General features: G+C 34.2%; 1 protein-coding gene and 1 long non-coding RNA gene across 5 annotated transcripts in view; one reads left to right on the plus strand and one right to left on the minus strand.

Moving 5' to 3' along the window:
- GLRA3 (glycine receptor alpha 3) overlaps positions 1 to 24,172 on the plus strand; it is a 183,714-nt gene that overhangs the window by 100,254 nt on the left and 59,288 nt on the right. For both annotated transcript variants that reach the window (XM_026017550.2, XM_072719654.1), the window contains exons 4-5: positions 4,211 to 4,434; positions 12,557 to 12,639. In XM_026017550.2, coding sequence (XP_025873335.1) covers positions 4,211 to 4,434; positions 12,557 to 12,639 — 307 coding nt within the window. The remainder of the gene's footprint in view (positions 1 to 4,210; positions 4,435 to 12,556; positions 12,640 to 24,172) is intronic.
- On the minus strand, positions 520 to 16,547 carry LOC140593848 (uncharacterized). 3 transcript variants are annotated; one of them, XR_011994184.1, is made up of 4 exons: positions 16,457 to 16,547; positions 8,612 to 8,685; positions 6,761 to 6,845; positions 520 to 2,843 (listed from the first exon to the last, which is right to left on the minus strand). It is a non-coding gene; the product is annotated as an uncharacterized lncRNA (long non-coding RNA). The 3 variants fall into 3 exon arrangements; XR_011994185.1 differs by lacking the exon at positions 16,457 to 16,547 and adding an exon at positions 9,423 to 9,508; XR_011994183.1 differs by lacking the exon at positions 16,457 to 16,547 and having other exon boundaries at positions 8,612 to 8,747.

The following is a 24,172-nucleotide window of genomic DNA, read 5'->3' on the forward strand; positions in this document are numbered from 1 at the left end:
AAAAAAAAAACCTTACAAACATAAACCATATAAACCTGGAATCTTTGCATTAGTTTACAAACATTTGTTTTGCATACAAAGCAATAATGACTGGTGATATGTGGCAGTAGGCGATGTACTAGTCATGTATCTATCCTTTAAAACCCTGAAACCAGAATTGATGGGTCTTGATTACAACTCTGCCACCTATTAGCTTTGTAATCATGTTGAAGTTACTTGGCCTATCTTCGTCCCATAGTCCACATCTGTAAACCTGGGTAAATAATAACACTTACCTCATGAATTTGCTATGAGGAATAATCCATGAAGCAACAAGTATAACATCTGGCACAAAGTGAAATATAAGCAACTATCTTCACCATTATGGAAAAGGGCTTTATAATGCAAACCCATTCTATAGTGAGAAGGGGAAGAGGGGCAGTTGGATTAAGACCAGAAATACAAAAATACATAAATGTTGAAACGCAAAAGTCATTACAACAAAAAGTTAATAATAAGTTTATCATACCGGTTTGAAAATTTTCAAGATATTTATTATTCACCAGGTTCAACATTACAATTATCTGTCCCAAATTCTTACATGGCATATCAAAATGCTCCATTATTTAAAAAATGAATTTATAAACAGAAAGTATAACCAAATTTCCATTTGATATGAATTTTAATTTTGAGGATCTAAAAGCTAATATTTAATGAGTGTAGTTCTAAGTACTTTGTGTGGATCAATCCAATGTTCACAGTACCCCCATGAAAGGAAGTACTATTATACTATCCCTATTTTACAGAAGAAAAAAACAAGACATAGGGAGATTGGAAAGCTGTCTCACTTGAAGAGCTGAGATTTGATCCCAAGAAGACTTACTTCTGAGTCTAGTATTTGAATCATTATTAAAGTTGGCTAATTGAATTATTATTTTTTGTACTCACAATGTAAGAACTTCAAATATAAGGTCTATTATTTACTGTGTGCCAAAGAGATGGAACTTAAACTACATTGTAATGGATACTTACTTTCTTTTTTTTTTTTGGATACTTACTTTCAAAACCAAACATGATAAATAACTTTACTCTGTCAACAAAATATTGTCTTACAAAACTAATTTAAAGTAATTAGAATAAAATGTATCATTCTGTTTTAATAATAACAATAAATTTTGACTTCTGAAATGTCAAAATTAGTCTTTCTATATTATGAAATAATAGCTATATTTCATTACTGTTACTGCACAATATGATTTATGGTATAACATATACTTACAAATCAGTTTATTTTGTAATGTGAAAAAATGATGAAAAAATAAGATTAACTTTTGAAGGCTTTACTGCAAAAGGAGTTTGTGGGTCAAAGAATCATTAAATGTTTCTGTCCTAAAATTTTATGATTCCATATAAAAGTCAATTCAATTGCCTTATAAGATTATGAATGAGTTCAAGTCTAGATTTTAGAAATGTGAAATATAATTATTTATTTCATTTTCATATATCTTATCTCACATTTATTATTGTCTTTTTTTTTTTTTACTACATATAACCTTTCTAAATTTTCACCCTTATAGGAGCATAGCCCAGGTGAATAGGGAACATTCCTTATAAAAAATATTAGTCTCTAATTTATGTATAGTCAAGGAATGATTACATTTTAAACTGGCTTTAATAAGTCTATTTTAATTTTTTTGTAATGTGCTGCATACACATCCATTATCTATTTTACAAAACTGTTTCCTGCTTTAGTTCATGGCCTTTTAGTATAGGCAAGTTATTTCAAATCAAGTTACAAGGACTTCTTTTAGGTGGCATTGTCTATGTCATTTTATTTACCCTTTTCTTTGCACATTTTCACAAATGATCAGGACTCACAAATAATATTGGTTGCCTAGTGTAAATGGGACACATTGGCTATGAGGAATTTGCTCTAAAAATTTATTTTCAAAATGCTGAATTTGGTTGTTTAATAGGGAAACTTCCCAGCACAATGTTCATTTGCAGGCAGATCAAAACCCAAACTGTGAGAACTGTTAAAACCTAAGTGTGTAGGTTTTTAGGATATGGTCATTTTTGAGTTTTCCTTTGGACTCTGGCCCCAAACCAAAGACCTAAATGTGTTAGTAAGCAAAGATAATTCTCGTTATTCTCAGAAAGAGCTCAATGGATATAAGATAATATTTGGCCTTGGTGACAGGTGATAGTTGATTTCTGCCTTGTATGATTTAGAAACAAAAAGGTACCTGGGTAGTTTTTGTTTTTGTTTTTATTTTTGTTTTTGTTTTTTAGCTCATTCCTGGAGCAAAAAGTATTCCTGGAAGATCTGAGATTCTGTCTATAAAGTTTACATTAAACCAATAGCATAGGATAAGGAGGTTCAACCAAATTTTATTACATATGTTGCAGCTTAAAAGTACTTTTATTTCAACCTCACAGTGGGCAACACTTGCAGAATGTTCTCAATTATATATACATAATATCTTAAGAATCAATCCAAAGGAAATTCCTTACTTGTCAGTTATGTTTCCTGGCAGGCATCATTATAACTGGAGTTGGCTTCCATCTTCTCCTATAGTTAAGGTAGAGAGAGTCATCTATCCCTTTGGTGGTTAGGCCTACAGCACAGATCATCAGTAAGGGATGCAAGAACTGGCCACCAACCTATGCTATGCTTCTTGGCATTCTGAACTCTAGGCTCAGAGAGGATGACCTGTCTGGCTGGTAGAAGCTTGTTCACATATCCCCATTTACAGGTTCTGCAGATCCTTGTGGCTGGTGAGATATCCACATTATCGTGAACTTTGTGGTAAAAGCTGAAGTGAACTCTGTTCCATTGTCACTTCGGAAGATACATGGGGCACCTAAGCAAGCAGAAAAAAAATGTTGGCTGGTATGTAATCTCAGTTACAGTTAGAAGATAAGGATCTGGGGATTCCTGGGTGGCTCAGTAGTTTGGTGCCTGCCTTTGGCCCAGGGCACGATCCTGGAGTCCCAGGGTCAAGTCCCGCATGGGGCTCCTGGCGTGGAGCCTGCTTCTCCCTCTGCCTGTGTCTCTGCCTCTCTCTCTCTCTCTCTCTGTGTCTATCATAAATAAATAAATAAATCTTTAAAAAAAAAGATAAGGATCTCAGTGCATAAATAATAATCAAGGCAACATGTAGATTTGTAACTTTCACTGCTCTGAATTTGACCTCCCTGCAAGAGAAGCAGTCTGCCAGGCCTGATACTATGGAAACATTCTTTGTGATTGGTTGGTCATTATATTCTGTTAACTGGTAATTTGGTTTTCAAGGAATAAAAAATAGATGAAAGTTGTTCAGTTTCTTTGAGTATGTCCAGCCTTGAGTATTTTCCATAGAAATAAAATCTTCCTAAAATATTCACTTTATTCATGCTTATAATGAAGTCTGCATGTTTAATTTATTCACTCATTTCGAAAATCTAAGGGGAAAATTGTATTTATACAGTCATAGGTAATGCTTATATTCATATACTATGTACAAAACCCACACATACACCCAACTATGAATCTATGTCATTATATACGTTAGTCAAGAAATTGTGAGCAAGAATTTGATTGAAATCTTTGACTCTTCCCTTTTTAGTTTGACTATGAATAGTCTAATTGGGAAAACTCTTTAGCTAAATCTTCTTAAAGGATTACTGGTAATAATGTTCCTTTATTATTCTTTAATTATTTCAAAATCACCTTTTATTTTTTTAAGTCATCTGTTTCATGGAACTTACATGCTATATTAAACATGAGGAAATGTGTCTTCATTGTAAAGAAGTGTATGTAATCACTTTTATAAAATAGATAGCTTTCAAGAAAATTTCATTAAATGCATTCTGGATTCTGTTGGATATCTACTAAGATAAATGGTTCTAGAAATAAATGCAAAGCTGAAGAGATTTTACTTCAACTAATAGCAATCCAACATTTTATTCTGACAAACAAGGAAAGTGAAATTTTCATGGAATGGCATAATATAAGCATAATAAAATTGTACTCTTCTGTGACCTTTTCTTTAGAGACATATATATCACTAAAAATGTGGGCAAAGCCTTGTAACTAAAATGATTCTTGTCAGTAGTAATGAGTGAGGATTGTAGGGTATGAAAAGCACAAAGATGTCAGTGGCTTTTGCTGAAATTCAGAGACACCAGAGAATAGCACATTAGATTCTAAACTTTTTAAAGCAGATTTCCCCCCTTTCTTTTATCACAGGATTACAGAGTGAATATCTTTCTGCGTCAGAAATGGAATGATCCTCGCCTTGCATATAGTGAATATCCTGATGACTCTTTAGACCTAGACCCTTCCATGTTGGACTCCATTTGGAAACCTGATTTGTTCTTTGCCAACGAAAAGGGTGCCAACTTTCATGAAGTTACTACAGATAATAAATTGTTAAGAATTTTCAAGAATGGTAATGTTCTTTATTCAATAAGGTGAGTCACAGACAAATTCCTGATTTCAGTGAAATACTGTCATTTTTTTAATGAGTATTTTGAGATTTTTGAGTGTTTTTACTGTTCCACCAGAGTTCTTATAATATACCATTTCCCAAATATGTCTAATCACCAATAATAGACCCAAGTTCCAGATCTAGGAACTGTATGAATAATTTTTGAAAATCCACTTTTTAAACAAATGACTTAGTTTCTAAATATCAGCCGAATTGGTGGACAGTTTAAAGACAAATTGAATGAGAGCTGATTCATACACTGTGATTATATTTTTATGAATGCATACTTCCTTTAAATATTTGTAAGTGGAGGAATATTTGTATTTCCTTGTCTGGGATTCATTTTTCATGAGTTATTTTTCAAGTATTTGTATTTTTTTTCTCTCCTTGGGCTTCTTTGGTCATTCTTTAGAAAAGATCCCATTTACATTTTAGTTATATATTATGCTTTTCTAAGAAGACTATGTAGCTTTTAAAAACTAGTACCAAAACATAACAATAATACCAAAATATAAACACTAATATTAAAATTTCCTGACTGTTGAACTTTAGAGCTCATTCAACTTTGTTTACTAAATATCAAAAAGGTGTAAATTCAATAAATAACTTGAGAGGATATATTTGTTGATTTGTGTCACATCTGAAAAATATTCTAAAATAAAATGATTATCTTAAGACATTATCAATAGTTTATGAATAGATTATGGATATTTCATTGTTCATATCAAGTCTTACTGGAATTGGAAAATGGTGCCATGCATTATGAATTGCTTACGTATCTTTGAATATTTTTGAGAAAAGTATGGAATGATTCTGAATTTCATCTTTTGTTTTTCAGTATGAGTTCAGATGAAACAGAGGATGTGTCTCAGCTCCTAGCTCCTGTTTGTTATAGTCTGGTTCACTTAATCAAACTAAATTCATTTTTTTGTGAGTTGTTCTTAGAAATCTCATAGAACTTTAAAATCTTCAAATGGTAAACAGTTTCTTGTTAACAAAAGTTGTTTTAGAAAAAAAATCTCATTCAATTTACAAAGGAACATTTGTGATATTTCATGAGGGACCTGGCTTTCCTGCTTGTTTAAAGACTGTCCTGGCAAACCTGACTATTGAACCTATCCATTTATCCATATTTCCTTCTTAAACCTCCTAAAACAAAGAAATAAACTGAATAATGAATAAAAATGGCATTAGCACACAGGGGATGAAAGTAATGGGAAAGAAGACAGTGACCGATGAGCGATGATGACATATTTTAGGACGCTGCAAAATGAATGCACTTGTGAAAACTGATTTAACAGGCACAGCTGAAATCCAAGCTACAGCCAGGGAACTCAGAAGTAAGACAATAATATCCTCAATCTTTTAGAAATTTAAGGCTGCTAGGACTTCAGAAAGTGGGAGCTGGAAAAGAAAGGGACAAGAATTGATTTAAAATTTAAAGAAACAAGACTGAGCTTTCTATTCCTGATTTTCTTGTCCATGTACTTTTTTTTGCCTTCTGAAATGAGCAGAAAAAGGACAGAAAATCTGGAAGAGGTTGTACCACAAGCTTCAGGAGTAGTGGCTCCCGGCACAGCTGGCATCTGTCATGCATCATTTTACTAAGAAAATGGTGATTACGTGAGGTTTGCATACTGTGTGGTGAAACCCTTGTTTTCCCTAAACTGCAGAAAACCAGTCCTAAACTTCTTCCATTGAGCAGTAGCAGTCAGAAGAGTATACCTCTGGGAAAAGATCTACAGATACTGACAATTGAGGAACCACCAAGGAAAAATCTGCACAGCAGTGTTATTATCCTACAGTTAAAACCATTACTCAGTGAACCATCTGCTACTAACTGCATTCCAAATAGTTTTTCTTGCCTCATTCTTAAATAAAATCAGACATTCAAGAACATTCTATAATATCAACAACGAAAAAAGAAGCAGAAATAAAGAAAAAAGAGGAAAAAATTCACGAAAGAGAAAAGGATTGACTTGAGAAAATGCAGAGAGAAGAGACCATAAAAAAAGAAATCTCTGGACAGATGAGACAACTGCATGTGCAAAATAAGAAAAGAACAAAAGAAATCATTCAGAGCATAACAGAAGCAAATAGTAAACAAAGTAAAAAAGAAAAAAAGAATCAGTAGAATATTTGGAAGATGAAGTGAAGATGTCTCCCAAGAAGCAGAATCAAGATACAAAGAAATAGAAGAGAAACAATATGAAAATAAGAACATCAAAACAGACGTTTAATATCTGATTAGAAAGAAAGAACAGAAAAATAAAGAGGTGTCCATGAAAAACAAGGAATTGATAGATTACCTGCTATATTGATCATTGAGAGGGACTTTGTAGCTCTGAAAGGGCGTTTGTTGAATTTGTGGCTCTGGTAGGGAATTTGTTGACTCTGAAAATGAAACAATTATTAGTACTATTAGTGAAAACAAAATGCTACATGAGAGTTATAATTATAGCAAACTATTATGCTTAACCACAAACAGTAATTACTTATTCGTAACATGTAAATGCTGAATATTAATTTAACTGTAAATATTTATGTGACTAAATTTTGAGTGTTACAGGAGAGTTAAGTACATGGAGTGTGGTATAAAAGAAACATTTTCCTTGTAGGAAATTAATAGACAATTTTGCAAACTTAAAAAATCAAACATAATATAATAGCAATTGAGATACATGACTATAAATCTTAGACAAGTGTCTAAAGAAGGCTGCCTCTGAGATGCTAGAACTGAATTGGAGGTAGAATGGGTAGGGCACAAATACAACTGTTTTTTATATGCTTTCTATAGTGTTTGAACTTAGAATTATATTAATAACCTTTAAAATATTTTGAATTATATTCATAATTTTCAAGTGAAGTCTATTTCAAGTGATGGCTTTGGAGCTAGACACATGACTTTTAGATTGTCTAAGTTGGGATTTCATTTTACTCTACTTATAAAATTAGCCTCATTTATTTTATGGATGCTAACAGAAGATACAAGACTCTGGGTCAGAGATGAAGGAATGTATTACTTACTGTAAACAAGCAACACAAGCATCAGTGAATTTGCCTAACTTCTTCCATGCCCTCCAGTTTCATTGGAACAATGCATCAGGCCCTGATGGATGTAACATACACTGGGGATCTGCGTCACAGCTGTGGAACATTGAGTTTGGGGAATCCACTGCCTTTATAGCAAACTATAAGCAAACCTTCTTTTTGTCCAGAAGAACAACATTATCTCATCTCTCAAAACTAACAGTTCCATAAACATCTCTGAGAAATGACTCAGATAAAAAATAGCTTGGGACTTACAGTCTTGGCACCACCCAGCAAGATGTGTACCAAAATGCACAGCGGACCATGGACCACTGTGTTTTCCAAGTCAGATTTAGGCTCTACAATTTACCAGCTGTGATTTGAGCAAGTCTCTACTTGTGAAAGGCTCATTTTTCTTATATGCATGATAGTGAAAATGCTAATTACTTTGAGCCTGAAATAATGTATAAAAAGCACCCAGCATAGTGCCACGCATATAATAGACAGTAAAGTTGTTATCTGCATTTTCCTCAAAAGAAAACAAAACCCCTCAAAAAGTATTAGTGCTGATATTTTCCAGAATCCTTAAATTACCACTGAATGATGCTTGCAAGTTATCAACTTAAGTCTCCATTTTGTCACTTGTAAAGTGAGGATGGCAAAATCCTCATCACAAGAGAATGCAAACACATCAGAGGAGGCTTAATATTATCTACTACTTACTTTACTACTACTACTAATACTTACTAATATATCCAACTTTACTATTTATATTACAGGAGCATTATTGCATTAAAAAACAAATAACAGGAAGAAATTTTATATCAGAAATGCTATGCACAGTAACTTGTCAAAGATCATAAAACAATTTCAACTTTTATTTAAACTAAATATAATCACTCTTTGAAATTCAGTTGTGAAAAGAATTAAAGCTTACTTATACAACATGTGTTTATTTTTTGAACGTTAATTTTTAATAGGAAAAGCAAGCTTATCAACAGATGCTTTTTAAAATGTTGTTCATTCAGGGGCAATAGATTTACAGTACCATAAAATACATGTTATTAGGAGAATTTTGCATGTGAGTGATTATGCATATTTTTCTGAAGATGAAGAGGTCCTTAGCTTACATCAGCTTCTTGAAGGAACCATCAACAACACTAAGATTCCACTAGCGATGGGTTGATATTCTTTAAAATCATCTCTAAAACCAGATGACAACAAAATTCCGATTAGAACATTAGTTACAATCTTCCTTCTAGTGCTTCAATAATCTAATCTCTCCTGAGTTTTTTAATCAATATAGAATCTTAATAAAATGCCAAATCACTTGAGAAAATGTATAAAATCCATGAAGAAACTCCTTATATTTTCTAAAATCTAATTACATTTCTCTGATTTTTTTGGAAGAATCACTTATGTATCTTTTATTTTAAATGTAATAATACTGAATGAAATATATCATTTCTTACATTATATAAATACAAAATTTGAAAAGCCATATTAATTAAAAAAACCATTTTCATGAAAAATGTTTTAATGCCTTTGAAAGGCAGTATACTTAAAGGTTAAGGGTATGTAATCTAGAACTGGACTCCCAGAATTGCAAATTAAGCTCTACCAATCTCTGCTTTGTAATGCCAGGTGAGTTGACCTCTTAGTTTCCTCATCTCTAAAATAGGGTAATACAGTTTACCTGTCTTATAAATTTGTAGTAAGGAATAAATGAGTTGAGAAATATGTAAGGGTTTAAAATGGCATCTACTACATAACAAGTACAATGGATGTATTACCCCAATTATGATATTACAGATAATATTGCAAAGCTTATAATTAGTCAAGTGGTCATTGTTCCGAGTGCCAGGGTGCTAGAAGCCATTGAGCATCTGACTCTTGGTTTTGGCTCGGTCATAATCTTGGGGTCATAGGATCCTGACTCACATTGGGCTTCTGCTTAGCTCAAGGTCCTCTGGAGATTCTCTCTGCCCTCCCACTCATGCTCTTGCTCCTTCTCTCAAGTAAATAAATGAATCTTAAAAAAAAAAAAAGGTAATTGTTCTTGTGACATTAAATTCAGAAATATTAGGAACTAATAAAGATACTTACCAGTTTCATAAAGAGCCAAAAATGCAGTCCAAAAAGTGTATATATATATAATATATATATATAATATATATAATATATTTAATTAATGGTTGAGACAGCCACTGTACTCTAGGCAATGCTTGTTCAAAAATGGGCAATACCTCCATTTTAATCAGGTCAACTGTTTGTCATGGATTATAGTCATTTTTTTTTAACATTACTACTTCACTGAGCCAAGACTTTTTAAGAGAAAATAAAAAACACCATATCCTGTTTATGTGTCTTGTCTCAGAAAGAGAACTTAGTGTCCTCTCTTACACAAGAAGATATTCATTTCCAAAACAGTAGAATGTGATTAATTGTCTTTTGATTTAGTTTTCTTTTGATGTGGTCAAAACATATCTTTAATTTGTATGTAATGTTTCGATGAAGAAATTCAGTATCACACCCACCAGGTTGACAGTATTTTTTCATCCATATGTTGTTAAAGAGGTAATTGTATAGTACTTTAAACAAAAGAAAGAATGTCAATAAACAGATGTTTTTCAGGATATGATTTATGACAGAAGTTCTACAAACAGTGTTTTTCTTTGCCAAATAATTCCTTTCAAGCCCTTCTTTTTAAAAGAATTATGTAATGCCTCTCATTTTATGCCAAAAAAATAGCCAGGATATGAATTTGACATCACATGCATGGTGAGAGCTTGGAAAAGATTCTGAGAATGCTATTCACTTCCATACAAAAGGTCACAGAATTAATTCTCCAAGCCAATATTTGAAACTGGCTGTCCCAAGAGCCTTGGATGTTTGGAAAATTAATGTGCGTATGTTCAAAATATACTTGTGCATACACTTCTAAAAAACCCTTTCACAAGACAGAGAACATTGTGTCCACCTGATTTTACAGTTGCCTTTTTAAGAGAGAACTTTGTAAATCTACAAGATCATACTCACAGAATCACTTAAGCTAGCCTAGCCAAGAGAAAATTGCTCTTGAAGAATGAACTATATGAATTATTTTAGTGTGTTATGGACTCTGAATTGAAGGAATTGTCAAGTGATCCTCCTGGGACTCTAAAAAACGCAGCAGCTTCACATGTCTGTCCATTTATATCTCTCAAATTATGTTAATTGGACCTCACGAAGAGTATTCACTGTAAAACAGGAATTATTATAACTTTATGTCTATGGCCTACACAAAAATGTTATTTTGGAGAATGTGATTACATTTAGTAGTGCTGGTTATTTTTTGTTAACACTAAATAGGCTTTGTATGTGATTTTTTAAAAATATTTTTTAAAGATTTATTTATTGATTTTTGAGAGAGAGGAAGAGAGAGAGGGAGAGCATGAGTGGGGAGTGGGGCAGAGGGAGAGAATCTTTTTTTTTTTTTTTTTAAGATTTTATTTATTTAGTCATGAGAAACAGAGAGGAGAAAGAGACAGAGACACAGGCAACGGGAGAAGCAGGCTCCATGCAGGGAGCCTGACGTGGGACTCAATCCCAGGTCTCCAGGATCATGCCCTGGGCTGAGGGCGGCACTAAACCGCTGAGCCACCCGGGCTGCCCAGAGGGAGAGAATCTTCAAGCAGTCTCCCCACTGAGTGGGGAGCTCAACGCAGAGCTTAATCCCATGACCCGTAAGATTATGACCTGAACCAAAACCAAGAATCTGATGCTTAACCAACTGAGCCTCCCAGGTGCTTCAGCTTTGTATGTGATCTAGTTCAGTCATCTTTGTGCCCATCCCATGTAATTCTGGGGTGGGGAAGATGGGAGGTAGGATGCTAGTAATCCTTAATAAGTAATATTTATTGAGTGTTTACCATGTGTCAGACACTTGTCTGAGCACTTTACATGTATTAACCCATATTGTTCACCACATTTCTCTGGAGCAAATACTATTATTGTATTCATTTTGGAGATGAGAAACCTGAAATATACTGAAGTGAAGTAATTTACCTATGGTCACAAAGCCTAGGTAAACAAACCCACCTAGGGTGCTCACTGATATGCTGAATTTCAATAGGAATATTTTAAATAGAGGGGCTGGCTGGAGAGTTCTCAGATAAGAAATTTATTTTAATAAACTTGGGTTTGTTTGGATGTGCGCCTCTTTTTCTCAGGTTCAAGAACTACAAATTCTTGCCAGTCTTTCAAGGTAGTAATATACTTCTCCAATGAAAAATATTTTTTCATGAGTTATGCATTATGAGTAATGAAGTAATGAATTTGGGTTATGAATTATCTGGAATGCCAACATACAAATACTTTCTGCAAGAGAAAAATGGACATAATGCTTGTGCATACCATCCAGGTCATTCTATTTTGTGTAGAGCTAAATTAGAAGTTTGGTGAGCATAGGATTATGTTACACATATTCCAGAGGGCTCTTTCTTAACCCTGGTAAAATCTGGTGAAATGCCCTAGTCCTACAGTAGAGGACCTCACTCTAACAGCTTTTCAAGTCCCTCAGATTCCATTTTTTTTCCCCTCTGATTCACTGACTTCTTCAATGTTTCAAGATGACTGAACATTGTCATGCAGGATTGATTCCTGTACCCTGCTTTCCCAGTTCCCTGGATATACATGCCTTCTCAAACATATGTACATGTGATCTTGGGGAACTGTGCCCTTTGGCATTTGGCATTAATTTTATAGAACCTACTCACAAATTTCTTTCTGAGGGTCTTTTCTGGAAATACAGACCTCTTGTAGACACCTACAGCCCTCCATAAAGGAATGAAAAGTTGAGTAAAATAAATAAATGTGATTGGATGTTTAAATATACAGCTTTTCTCCTCCCTGAAAATTTATGTATAAAGATACAGCTGTTTCATAGTTAAAAAAATACCCAATCTGAAGTAAATTTTATTTGAAGAGTTGTTAGTCACTAACCAAAGCTTGTTTTCCAGTTGTACCCTGAACAATAGAATACTAATATGATATCATAATTTATTTTTAAAAATAATTACTTTGAATTCTTTCAGATTGACATTAACACTTTCTTGTCCAATGGATCTCAAGAATTTTCCAATGGATGTACAAACATGTATAATGCAACTGGAAAGTTGTAAGTATAGACAACTTACCTTTTCTGAATACTTTAAAAAGTGTAGTCAATATAAATTTTAATGGATTATGTAGATAATTTATAATTTATCTGTAGATAAATGTAGATAATTTGTGATCTCTTTATGTCAGATATTTACTAAATAGGCAGGTTATCTTTCATCATGTAATGAAAGTAATCTCTATCAACACATATAGTCTATACTATGATAAATAAATTGAGAACCTAGGCAACACATATAGTCTATACCATGATAAATAAATTGAGGACCTAGGAATAACAGTTTTTAAGCTTGACAAACAGCTATATATCTCTATACAAATTACTGAAGCTAAAAAAAGATAATAATCATTAAAAACAAACCATCATTTTTTTCGAGTGCTGGCTACAGACCAAGCATTTTACATGTTATTTTCAATACTCAAAAAAATATGTTATTGTCCTCATGTTTCTACATGTCAAAACGGTCATTTTGAATACCTGGATACTGTGATCCAACTTATGGAGGCGGTGACAACAGCTCATCTGGTTCCAAAACTTATGCTTACTTTGAACCATTTTGCTAATGTTTATTCAGAGCGTACTCTGCTGGGTATGTTGTGCATGTTATCTCAGGAGAAGAGAAACTTCTCACACTTTATCAGAGATCTTTCCAAGCTTCGAAGCATTCTTTTAAATTTCATCTTTCAAAGTGGATCCGTGTGTATCACTGATTAACATTAACACAAACATTTCAGGTCTTCCTGTTTCTTTGAACTTATCTATGGAATCAACCCAAAGTTAATTGTTTTAAATGTTTAATGGCATAAAAAAAGTAAGCACTGCAGTCTTTTTCTTGTGGTACAGTGTTATATCAGGGGACAAAAAAGTCTGTTGACATATCCCTTGAGGAAAATTTAAAGGTAGGTCTTCAGATTTGCAGGCCTCAGAGGCAAAGTTTGTAGTGAGATGGAGCTGTCACTAGATGGCGAGCCTACTTCATGGGGGAATGCGGCCATGCCTCTGGTTTCTCTTAAGATAAGGAAGTGGAAATATCTCTCTCACAATAACTCCTTCTTGTTAAATTTAAATGCATTACTTTTATAGTAGTTCCTAAATGTTAAGCACACACATGAATAAAGTACTGAGCAAAGGAAAATAAAATAAAATAATGTAGTTTTAGTTGGGGGAGCTATTTAGAAATATAAATGGGGAGAGGCAACAAAAGATTCCAAACAGTGAAGATTTTTTAGCCATATCATGAAGGCATTTTGAGGACAGGCCGATTCTATATCTTGGATGCAAAATTGGGTACATGGAAGGGTGTCAAGCAAAAAATCATGTGCAAAATAGTATAAGACAAAAAGCTACCCTAATTACTAAACCATATGTGCTGATATTATCCAATAGGCAGGGAGCAACTGTTTAAGATATAAGAGCAAGAGAGTGATTTGCTCAATATTATGCCTTTAAAGATTCTTTTAGCCAAATGAACCAAGGTTATTTAAGAAGGTTTCATAATATTTCAAAAGAAAGAAGTAGGGTCAAAGGGGAATGATGTGGAAAGTAGAAACATAGAGGTTGGTACCATAGAGGAAGTAACATTTTATCTTTACCCTTTTACCTTTTTTCAACTGGGCTTGAAAATTAAAGACGTAAGACAGGCTAACAGGAGAAAAGGATACAAATTTATTTAATGTAAGTTTTACATAACATGAGATCCTTCATAATGAAATGAAGACTCTGAGAAGTGGCAAAACCTAAATGTTTTAATACCAGATTGAACAAGGAGAGGCAAATATGAAAAGGTAACTAAACTATGCAAGGAAGCTAAAGGAAGCTAAAAAATTGTTTAACAAGATCTGTACCGAATTCTCTCAGTTTCCATTCCCCATTGAAGGTGTTTCTTTTTTCCTGCTATAGAAAGGGGGTTTCTATCTCCTGTTTTCCACGGGAGTTATTATCTCCTGTTTTCAGAAAGAAAAAAAAAAAAAACAAAGCAAAACAGTAGATTAGAATGCCCTTCTGGCATCTGCTGTTTTTCAAGGGCCTTTAGCTCAAAATAATCCTTATGCTAAAGGGTCATATTTTATGGTAAAATCTACCACCTTTCATTTACTTCAATACAAAATGGATGTGAAGTCTCTGGGAGCAGATGAGTTCAGAGCTTAGGTGAATAGAGTCAAACTTGAAATATTAACAGAGAAAGAAGACAGGATGAGAAGTAAATGTGGAAGGGAATATTGATAAGTTCCATCTTAATATATCTGAGTTATGGGATTTAGGTATCAAGCAAAAAGGAGAAATTAGAATTGGGGATACACTATTGAAAGCCATAAAGAAAGTGATTCAAACAACTAGATAACATTTCTGAAGGAGAGAATATAGAGGGAAACAAAGAGGAGCAGACCCTTTAGAAATGCCTGCATTTGGAGATTATTGGAAGGACTTCCAGGCAAGGGATGGTCATGGATAGCAAACTAAAGTCAGTATCATTCAATTCCAAAAGAAACATCTGAGATCTCTTTAACAGTATCAAATGCTACCAAAACAAAATTTTTTTAAGGTGATTGAAAAAAAGAGCCATCATTATTGGTAGCAAAGACAAATGTGATTAGAATGATGAGGGTCAAATCTGGATTCTCTCCCCCCCCCCCCAAAAAAAATGTTTGAGTTTTATGAGAAAGTGGGAGCAGTGAGTAAAATCTATTACTCCATGAATGTTAGTTACTGAAGAAAGATGGGAAAGAATATAATGCCTGAGGGATAACTGGGTCATTGGACTTTTTTTCTAGAATAAGGAAAGCATACTGAGCTATTTTGCAGGACAAAAAGCTGACATAACAAGACCTTTCATGGTGTCTGCTTTTCCCAGAACATTCCCAAATCAATCAAAATCTCCACATGGGAAAACAGAGCCTACTGCCTCCTCCCTCTATTTTCTTATTTCCTTATCAGGAATGAATCAGGGATGAATAGATTGTCTCACATCTCTTTCCTATTTCAGGCATTAGATACTTCCGGCTCTCATTAAAAATTAACTGAGCTCACAATAGAGATACTGTTTATCAAACTTCTTTAGCAGATGCTAAGAAAATCTTGTCAAAGTGGAAGCTACTGAAGTCAAATCCTTCAAGATATTTTTCATAAACTCTTTTAGAGCAATCACTCACTTTTTCTTTTTCTTTTTTTTTTTTTTTATAATGGCTTAAAATGACAAGTGAACCTGCTGGAAAACAAGTTAACCTACTAGAAAGCAAGAGCTGTAAGGAACCTAGTATTTTGATGAAATTCTGACTGCAGAGGGGAAAAAGAAAACAAATTGGGTTGAGAGGTGTAGAAAACAAGCAAAAAAGGCACATAATTTAAAGGCAAAGGTTTTAATGGCCTGTCACGATCCAACTTTCTTAAATTCAATGAGTGTTCCATGATGTCTGTCAATGGTCAAGACTGTTCTCAGTGGCCCGAGGAATGTTCATTCATCTAAGAATCGATTGAAAAATATCTATCAGGTACCTAATATATTCCACATAATATCTTAGGTGACCTAATAATTCGTAAAGCACAACAGTCCCTCTTTTTAAGAACTTGGAGGACAGTTGAGAAGTTCTTTATGTAGACTTGCATTAAAGATAAGTATATATTAATGGATACTGTTAGTACAAAAGGAAGAGTGAAAAAGGCTAAGAATAGTGCTAAGAGTCAATAAATAACTCAGAGAAGCATGTTTTGTCTAAGCTAGCCATGACCCCACACCTCCAAAAGTGTATATTCGTGACTTGGACTTAAAACCCTGGGTTAGCTCACTATTACCATAATTACAATAAATGTGGGATACCTGGGTGACTCAGTCAATTGAGCATCTTACTTTTGATCTCAGCTCAGATCTCAATCTCAGGATCATGCGGTCAAGCCCCAAATTGAAGCATGGAGCCTACTTCAAACAAAACAAAACAAAACAAAACAAAACAAAAAAACTTAAAATAAATGCGAAAATTATATTAACATAGCAAGATAAAGAGATTCTCCACCTAGTCATTAACAAGTATTAAGACTCAACAATATCTTGTCAACTAAACTCTTTTAAAAAACACTTTTTGGGGATCCCCGGGTGCCAGAGCGGTTTAGCGCCTGCCTTTGGCCCAGGCGCGATCCTGGAGACCCTGGATCGAAGCCCACGTCGGGCTCCCGGTGCATTGAGCCTGCTTCTCCCTCTGCCTGTGTCTCTGCCTCTCTCTCTCTCTCTGTGTGACTATCATAAATAAAATTAAAAAAAAAAATCTATTAAAAAAAAACACTTTTCGAAAACATTTGGGAAGAAAAGCCAGAAAAATGTGTATCAGAAAAATGTATCTAAAAAACTCCAGGATGATAATTTCAATATCAGAAAAAAAAAGTAGAGAAAAAAATTATAAGACAGAAATGCTTAAGTATGTAAATAACCTATAATAATTATAGAAATATCTTCCATATAACTTTCAGATACATAAAGCAAAAAAGCATGTAAAACTAAAGTTAAAAAAAATAGAAGGGTGCTTGAGTGGTTCAGTGGTTGAGTGTCTGCCTTCGGCTCAGGTTGTGATCCCAGGGTCCTGGGATCGAGTCCTGCATCAGGCTCCCCACAGGGAGCCTGCTTCTCCCTCTGCCTCTCTCTCTCTGTGTCTCTTATGAATAAATAAAATCTTTAAAAAATAGATAAATGAGTAATTTACTTGAAAATAGTGGTACAGGGCAGCTCCGGTGGCGCAGCGGTTTGGCGCCGCCTGCAGCCTGGGGTGTGATCCTGGAGACCTGGGATCGAGTCCTGCATCGGGCTCCTTGCATGGAGCCTGCTTCTCCCTCTCCCTCTGCCTGTGTCTCTGCCTCTCTCTCTGTGTCTATGAATAAATAAATAAAATCTTAAAAAAAAAAAGAAAATAGTGATACAAATATTGGAACAAAAGTAATTATAGGTAAAGAGAACACTCATGGTTTGTTTTTAGCTTATAAGAACAGTTTTAAAATTATGTAGTAAGCTACAAAGGAAGCTTTAATAAATCCTAAAAATCAGCGCATGATAGAATGTGATTTCTCACTAAAATGCAATATGACTAGTAACAATATAAAGTTACTATAAATTACTATATATTAACATAAATTATTACCTATTACTATACAAGGGTAGATCTGGAAACTAAGAGTATAATAAATTACTCCTTGTTTAAAGAAGAAATAAAGGAAAACTCTATACTAAATGATATTGAAGGCATTAACTATCAAAATCTTGAGACATAGAGTAGTTTTCTCTACTAAAAACTACTGAGCTAAGCCTTTTTTTATATTATTTGAGAGAGCAAGAGAGAGCATGAGCAGGGGGAGGAATAGAGGGAGAGGGAGAAGCAGATCCCCACTAAGCAGGGAGCCCTATGTGGGACTTGATTCCAGGACCCGGAGGTCATGACCTGAGCAGAAGGCAAATGCTTAACCAACTAAGTCAGGCGCACTGAGCTAGGCCTTTTATTCAAGAAGACTGACAAGGAATAACAGTGCATTCGAAGAATCACATAAAAAACGCAAACTGGTACTTTGAAAAGTCCAAAAACTAGATGCACCCCTGGAGAAACTCTTTAAGGAAAACAGAAATTAGGTTACATATAACAGATACAGAGTGAAGAGAAGGAAATTACGGTAAATATACTAGATTGAAAACAATAAAGAAAAATCCTGAGCACTCCATCTTTTCCAGTTCCATTTACTGATCTGACATTATAAAAGAACCTTAGGCAACAGCTTTATTTGAAAAAGGGAATGAAAAGAAATTGACACACTGCAGATAGCTAATTTCATCACAAATTAATGAGAAATTCAAAGAGCTGAGACAATAATGGGGAAAACAGAGAACACTTAGAAGACTTTTTCTGTGATTTGCATAAGAATTAAACATAAGGATAATTCTCTCAAGTTTTCTCTTAATCACAAAACTAAATGTTGCTTCAGTTACATGAATTAGAGAAAAGTCAGTGATTAATGGAAAAAGTAGTGCAGAAGCCGACTTCTGCTTAAATATGCTGTGTTTTCTTGTAAAACTACAGATTTCACTAGAAATGTATTTTAGATTACTGGGGGTTTTGCGATACAACTTGAATAAGGAATGGTTGTGGAAATATAGAGAAATAAAGTTGGCAGTGTTGCTTGGAGACATGAAGATAAATGAGATTTCTGAAGATAGTCTTTAAAATAAAGAGCAAAAGAGAGGACAAGGAAGACCGCATCATTGAGTTTAAGAAATGTTGAGTGACAAATGGAAAAAGTAAAGCAGAGAAAGACAATGAAAATTCCTGTGACATTTTAACATATTTCCTAGAGACTGTTTTTCAAATATTATTATCTACTTTATTCATGGAGTGTACATTCATATAGCACTTTCACTGAACTTAAAAAAATCAGAAAACCAACATTACTTTTTTTCAATATTTAACTATAAATAGAAATGTATTAGCTACAAAATTATGTTTATTGTAGTGATTCATTCTGCTGCCATTTAAAAGCAAAATGAAATAACCACAGTAAAACTGAAACTTTGCCCTTAGATTAACCTAGAAAGCTACATCTCATCACCAAAAATTCCTTTGCAGCCAAAGGAAAGAATGAGGCCCCATGTGTACAGGCACACTTCATTGTATTGCACTTTGCTTTATTGTGCTTTGCAGATATTATGTTGTTGTTTTTTTTTTTTTTTTTTTTTTTTTTACATATTGACAGTTCCTGGGAACTCTGCATCCAGCAAGTCTTTTGGCATCCTTTTTTCAGCAGCATTTGCTCGCTTTGTGTCTCTGGGTTATTTTGAGAATTCTCACAATATTTCAAACTTTTTCATTATTATCATATGTGTTACAGTGATCTGTGATCAGTGATCCTTGATGTTACTACTGTAATTGTTTTGGGCCTCCATAAATGGCACCCATATAAGATGACAAACTCAGTGGATAATTGTATGTGTTCTGACTGCCCCATTGACCAACTATTGCCCCATCTCCTTCCCTCTTTTTGGGCCTCCTATTCTCTGAGACATAATATTGAAATTAGGCCAGGTAAGAACCCTACAATGACCACCAAGTGTTCAAGTCAAAGGAAGACTCACCCAGCTCCCACTTTAAATCAAAGCTAGAAATGATTACACTTAGCGAGGAAGCCATGTCAAAAGCTGAGATAAGTCGAAAGGTAGGCCTCTTGTGCTGGTTTGCCAAGTTTTGAAAACCAAAGAAAATTTTTTGAAGGAACTTAAAAATGCTACTCCAGTGAACACAAGTGATGTGTTCACTGGAGTGATAAGAAGGCAAATGATAATAAGGCAAAACAACCTTAATGCTGATATGGAGAAAGTCTGAGTGGTCTGATAGAAGATCAAACCAGTCACAACATTTCCTTAAGCCACAACCTGATCCAGAGCAAGGCCCTCTCTTCAATTCTATGAAGCCTGGGAGAGGTGAGGAAGCTAAAAAAGAAAAATCTGAAGCTAGCAGAAGTTGGTTCATGAGGTTTAACATAAAAATGGAAGGTGAAGCAGCAAGTGCTCATGTAGAAGCTACAGGAAGTTATCCAGAAGATCTGGCTCAGATCATTAATGAAAGTGGCTACACTAAATAACAGATTTTCAATGTAGATGAAACAATTTTTATTGGAAGAAGATGCCATCTAGGATTTTTATAACTAGAAAAGAGAAGTCAATGCCTGGCTTCAAAGCTTAAAGGACAGATTGACTCTTGTTAGGGGCTAAAGCAGCTGGTGACTTTAAGTTGAAGCCAATGCTCATTAACCATGCCAGAAATCCTAGGATCCTTAAGAATTAATGCTAAATCTACTCTGCCTGTGCTTTAAATCAAACAACAAAGCCTGGTTACAACACATCTGTTTACAACATGGTTTACTGAATATTTTAAGCACATCATGAGACCCACTGTTCAGAAAAAAAAGATTCCTTTCAAAATATGACCGCTCTTGACGATGCACTTGGTCACCCAAGAGCCCCGATGGAGATGGACAATGAAATTAATAAGGCTGAGAATACAATATTCATTCTGCAGCCCAGGCATCAAGGAGTAATTTTGACTTTCAGGTCTTATTATTTGAGAAATACATTCTGTAAGGCTCTAGCTGCCATACATAGTGATTCCTATGATGGATCTGGGCAAAGCAAATTGAAGACCTTCTGGAAATGATTCACCATTCTAGGTGCCATTAGGAACATTTGTGATTTTTGGGAAGAGATCAAAATATCAATAAGAAGAGGAGTCAGGAAGAAGCTGACTCCATTCCCTCATGGATGACTTCAAGACTTCAGAAGAGGCAGTAACTGCAGATGTGGCAGCAATAGCAAGAGAGGCATAATTAGAAGTGAAGCCTGACTATGGGACTGACTTGCTACAATCTCATGATAAAACTTGAACAGCTGAGGATCTCTTTCTTATGGAGTGTTTTTTTGAGGTGGAATCTGCTCCTGGTGAAAATGCTATGAAGAATGTTGAAATGATTTAGAACATTACACAAATTTAGTCAATAAAAAAGCAGCAGAGTTTGTGGGGATTGACTCCAGTTTTGAAAAATGTTCTGTGGGGAAAATCCTATCAAACATCATCACATGCTACACAGAAATCATAGGTGAAAGGAAGAGTCAGTTGATGCAGCAAACTCCATTTGCCTTGTTTTAAGAAATTGCCACAGCCACCTCAACCATCAGCATCCACCACCCTGATCAGTCAGTAGCCACCAGCATCAAGGCGAGACCCTCCACGAGATTAGCTTGATAGTTAGCATTTTTTAGCAATAAAATATTTTTAAATTAAAGTATGTACACTGTATAGGTTTTCCTTTTGGGGGACTTAATGCTATTGCCCACTTAATAGACTATAGTATAGTGTAAACATAACTTTTGTATGCACTGGGAAGCCAAAAAATTATTTGACTCACTTTATTGCAATATTTGCTTTATTGCAGTATTCTAGAACTGAACCTGCATTGTATCTCTAAGGATGCCTATAGGTTCAAAATTCAAACATTTCCTTTATCAAATCTAAAGGTCTACCCCATAGTGTGCTTATTTGTCAAATCTCCAGAGTTTTACCTCATTGCTTTTATAAAAGCAATATACTGTTATTCCTCCAGTCTACAACATCCTCATTCACCGTCATGAGGGAATTCTAGAAGAAATACTGTGAGTGCTTGCTGTTGGGTATATAGAAATTGTATTAGTTTCATTTATCTTTCTAGTACTCATTTTTTTTTTTGTTTTTTAGTATCAAGTTCAGTCAGAAAATACAGGCCAATTACCATGACAATTTGCATCTTCAAAATTTACACCAGTAGAAACCTATTAAAATATCAATAAAAAATATCAACTCAGATATGCTGCAGAGAGAATTCTGTAATGAAGCCCTACTTGTCGTTATATGTTTTATTTAATTTTAAGAGTAGTGTGTGATTTTTAAGAGTGTGTGTCCCAATTTTTGTGTGTCATTGCTGGTAATGGGTAAGGTTAAGTGACATTTCTACTGAAGATAAACTAAATATTAAATTCTTCTTAGGATTAGATTGTATGAATTTACTGAAGTTCAAGATCTACTACATAATCTTTTTTTTTTAATTGACTGTATGAAGTAAAACATAAATCTGTCTTTTTCTTTTATTAAAAGATTTACTTATTTATTGAGAGAGAGTGTGAGAGAGGGAGGAAGAGCACACAGAGAGAGGGAGGAGCAGCCTCCCCACTGAGCAGGGAGCCAGACGTGGGACTTGATCCCAGGACCTGGAGATCATGAACTGAGCTGAATGCTCAACCATTTGAGCTACCCAGGTGCCCCTAAAGCTATCTTTTCAAAAGACAATTTTCCATTGATATAATAATTTTATTTATAAATGCATCTTGTTTCTTTGCTTCACAAATGATTAATCTATGAGAGAAGGAAACACAACTATGTTATGAGTTAAACTATGTCCCTAAGGGATTGACAGTGGAATTGCTATGCAGGAAGAAAGATGAGAATCAAACTAAAGATTTAATTTTCAGCCTTTAATATATACCATAGGAAAATTACCTAAATTGACCATTTTTTCCCAAGGTGAAAATAAAAAAGGACTGAAGATATTTTTAATCTTGGAAGAACATTGAATAATAATTTCCTAATGTCATAATAAAGCTTTTTTATTTATAAAAAGACAAAGATGGCATGGGTATATAAACTATCACTGTATCTATAAAAGGTCCAATTCCTCATCTCATATCTAAAGAGGAATGTAGGTAACAACACAGGAAAACCCCACCAATGTGAGAAAGTTAAAGAAATTTTAATTTATCAGTTAGAAAAGAAAATATGAGGAAATAAATCAGGGAAGAAAGGACTCTTTTCCACAAAGAGCAGCCTAAATCCCTAAAATTATAGAAAAGATCATTTTAAGGTCAATTAAATTGCCAAAAAAATTGTAAGAAGCCTTCAAAATATGTTTTAATGGGGTTTTTGGATAGGAATATCTAATGATAGATGAGAAGTTTTTCTTATTTTATTTTCAGATGAATTTCAAAACCGCATCTGATATGATTCAGACCATTACTCTGGAATTTATGCCAAAGCTATTTAGGAATTTGGTGAAGATTTTTCACAATTATTTCCTAATAATCTTTGCTGTTTCCAAGCTCTTTCATAATTTAGAACAGTGTAGATAGTATTCAGAATAATACCATGCCTTTTGCAGGGCTAGTCAGAGATATAAGCTGTTCTTATTTTCCTGAAGCTTCTGCAGTTACAATGTTAATTAGAAAGCAAGTTTTCCCAAGACACAAATATTCATTAATGAACTAGCTACTTCTAAAATTACTCCCCACTTAAACATTATTCCATCCTACTTAACCCCGTGACTATTCTTTCCTAGTTTGTTCTCATCTTTGGACTTTTTGCTGATTATCAGATATTCTAAACGTACGGTGGTATAATAAAAACAATGTAGTTACAAGTCTACAAAAAGGTGATGTCACACTCATTTTCTTATGTGTTACATATGTTATTATGATTTAATCTTAAATGCAACTTAATGAGATGGGTCCTATCTCCATCGTAAATGTCAGCAAATTAAGGTCAAGAAAGGTTAAGTGAGTTTCCCAAAGTCACCTAACGATGAAGTGGACAGACCAAACGTCTGTAAATTAATAGCTCACAAACCTTCAGTAACCAAAGTTAGAACCACTAGTATAGAATAATAGTTAGAGGTTAGTTATACCAGAGAGTTTTAGGGAGAGCATAATTACTAAGAAGACAATTGAGCAGACCTATAACTTAAAGGAAACCACATAACAAGCTGCTAATGGTAGGATTATTCAAATTAAATGCACAAATTACACATAAAAATGTTTTAGTTAAATACATTTTGACATAGCCGTTGTTCCTTGTCAGGTCAATAAAATTTACTTGAGTGATATTCCTCCTGGCAATAATCAGCAAGTATGTGCCAAGTGTGAGGATTTTCTTCCTTTTTTTTTTTCTTTTTTAAATTCCAGCTGCTAGTTAAGGACATTAGCATCTGTAAG

The sequence above is a fragment of the Vulpes vulpes genome, chromosome 9, assembly GCF_048418805.1.
Source record: "Vulpes vulpes isolate BD-2025 chromosome 9, VulVul3, whole genome shotgun sequence".
Lineage (NCBI taxonomy): Eukaryota > Metazoa > Chordata > Mammalia > Carnivora > Canidae > Vulpes > Vulpes vulpes.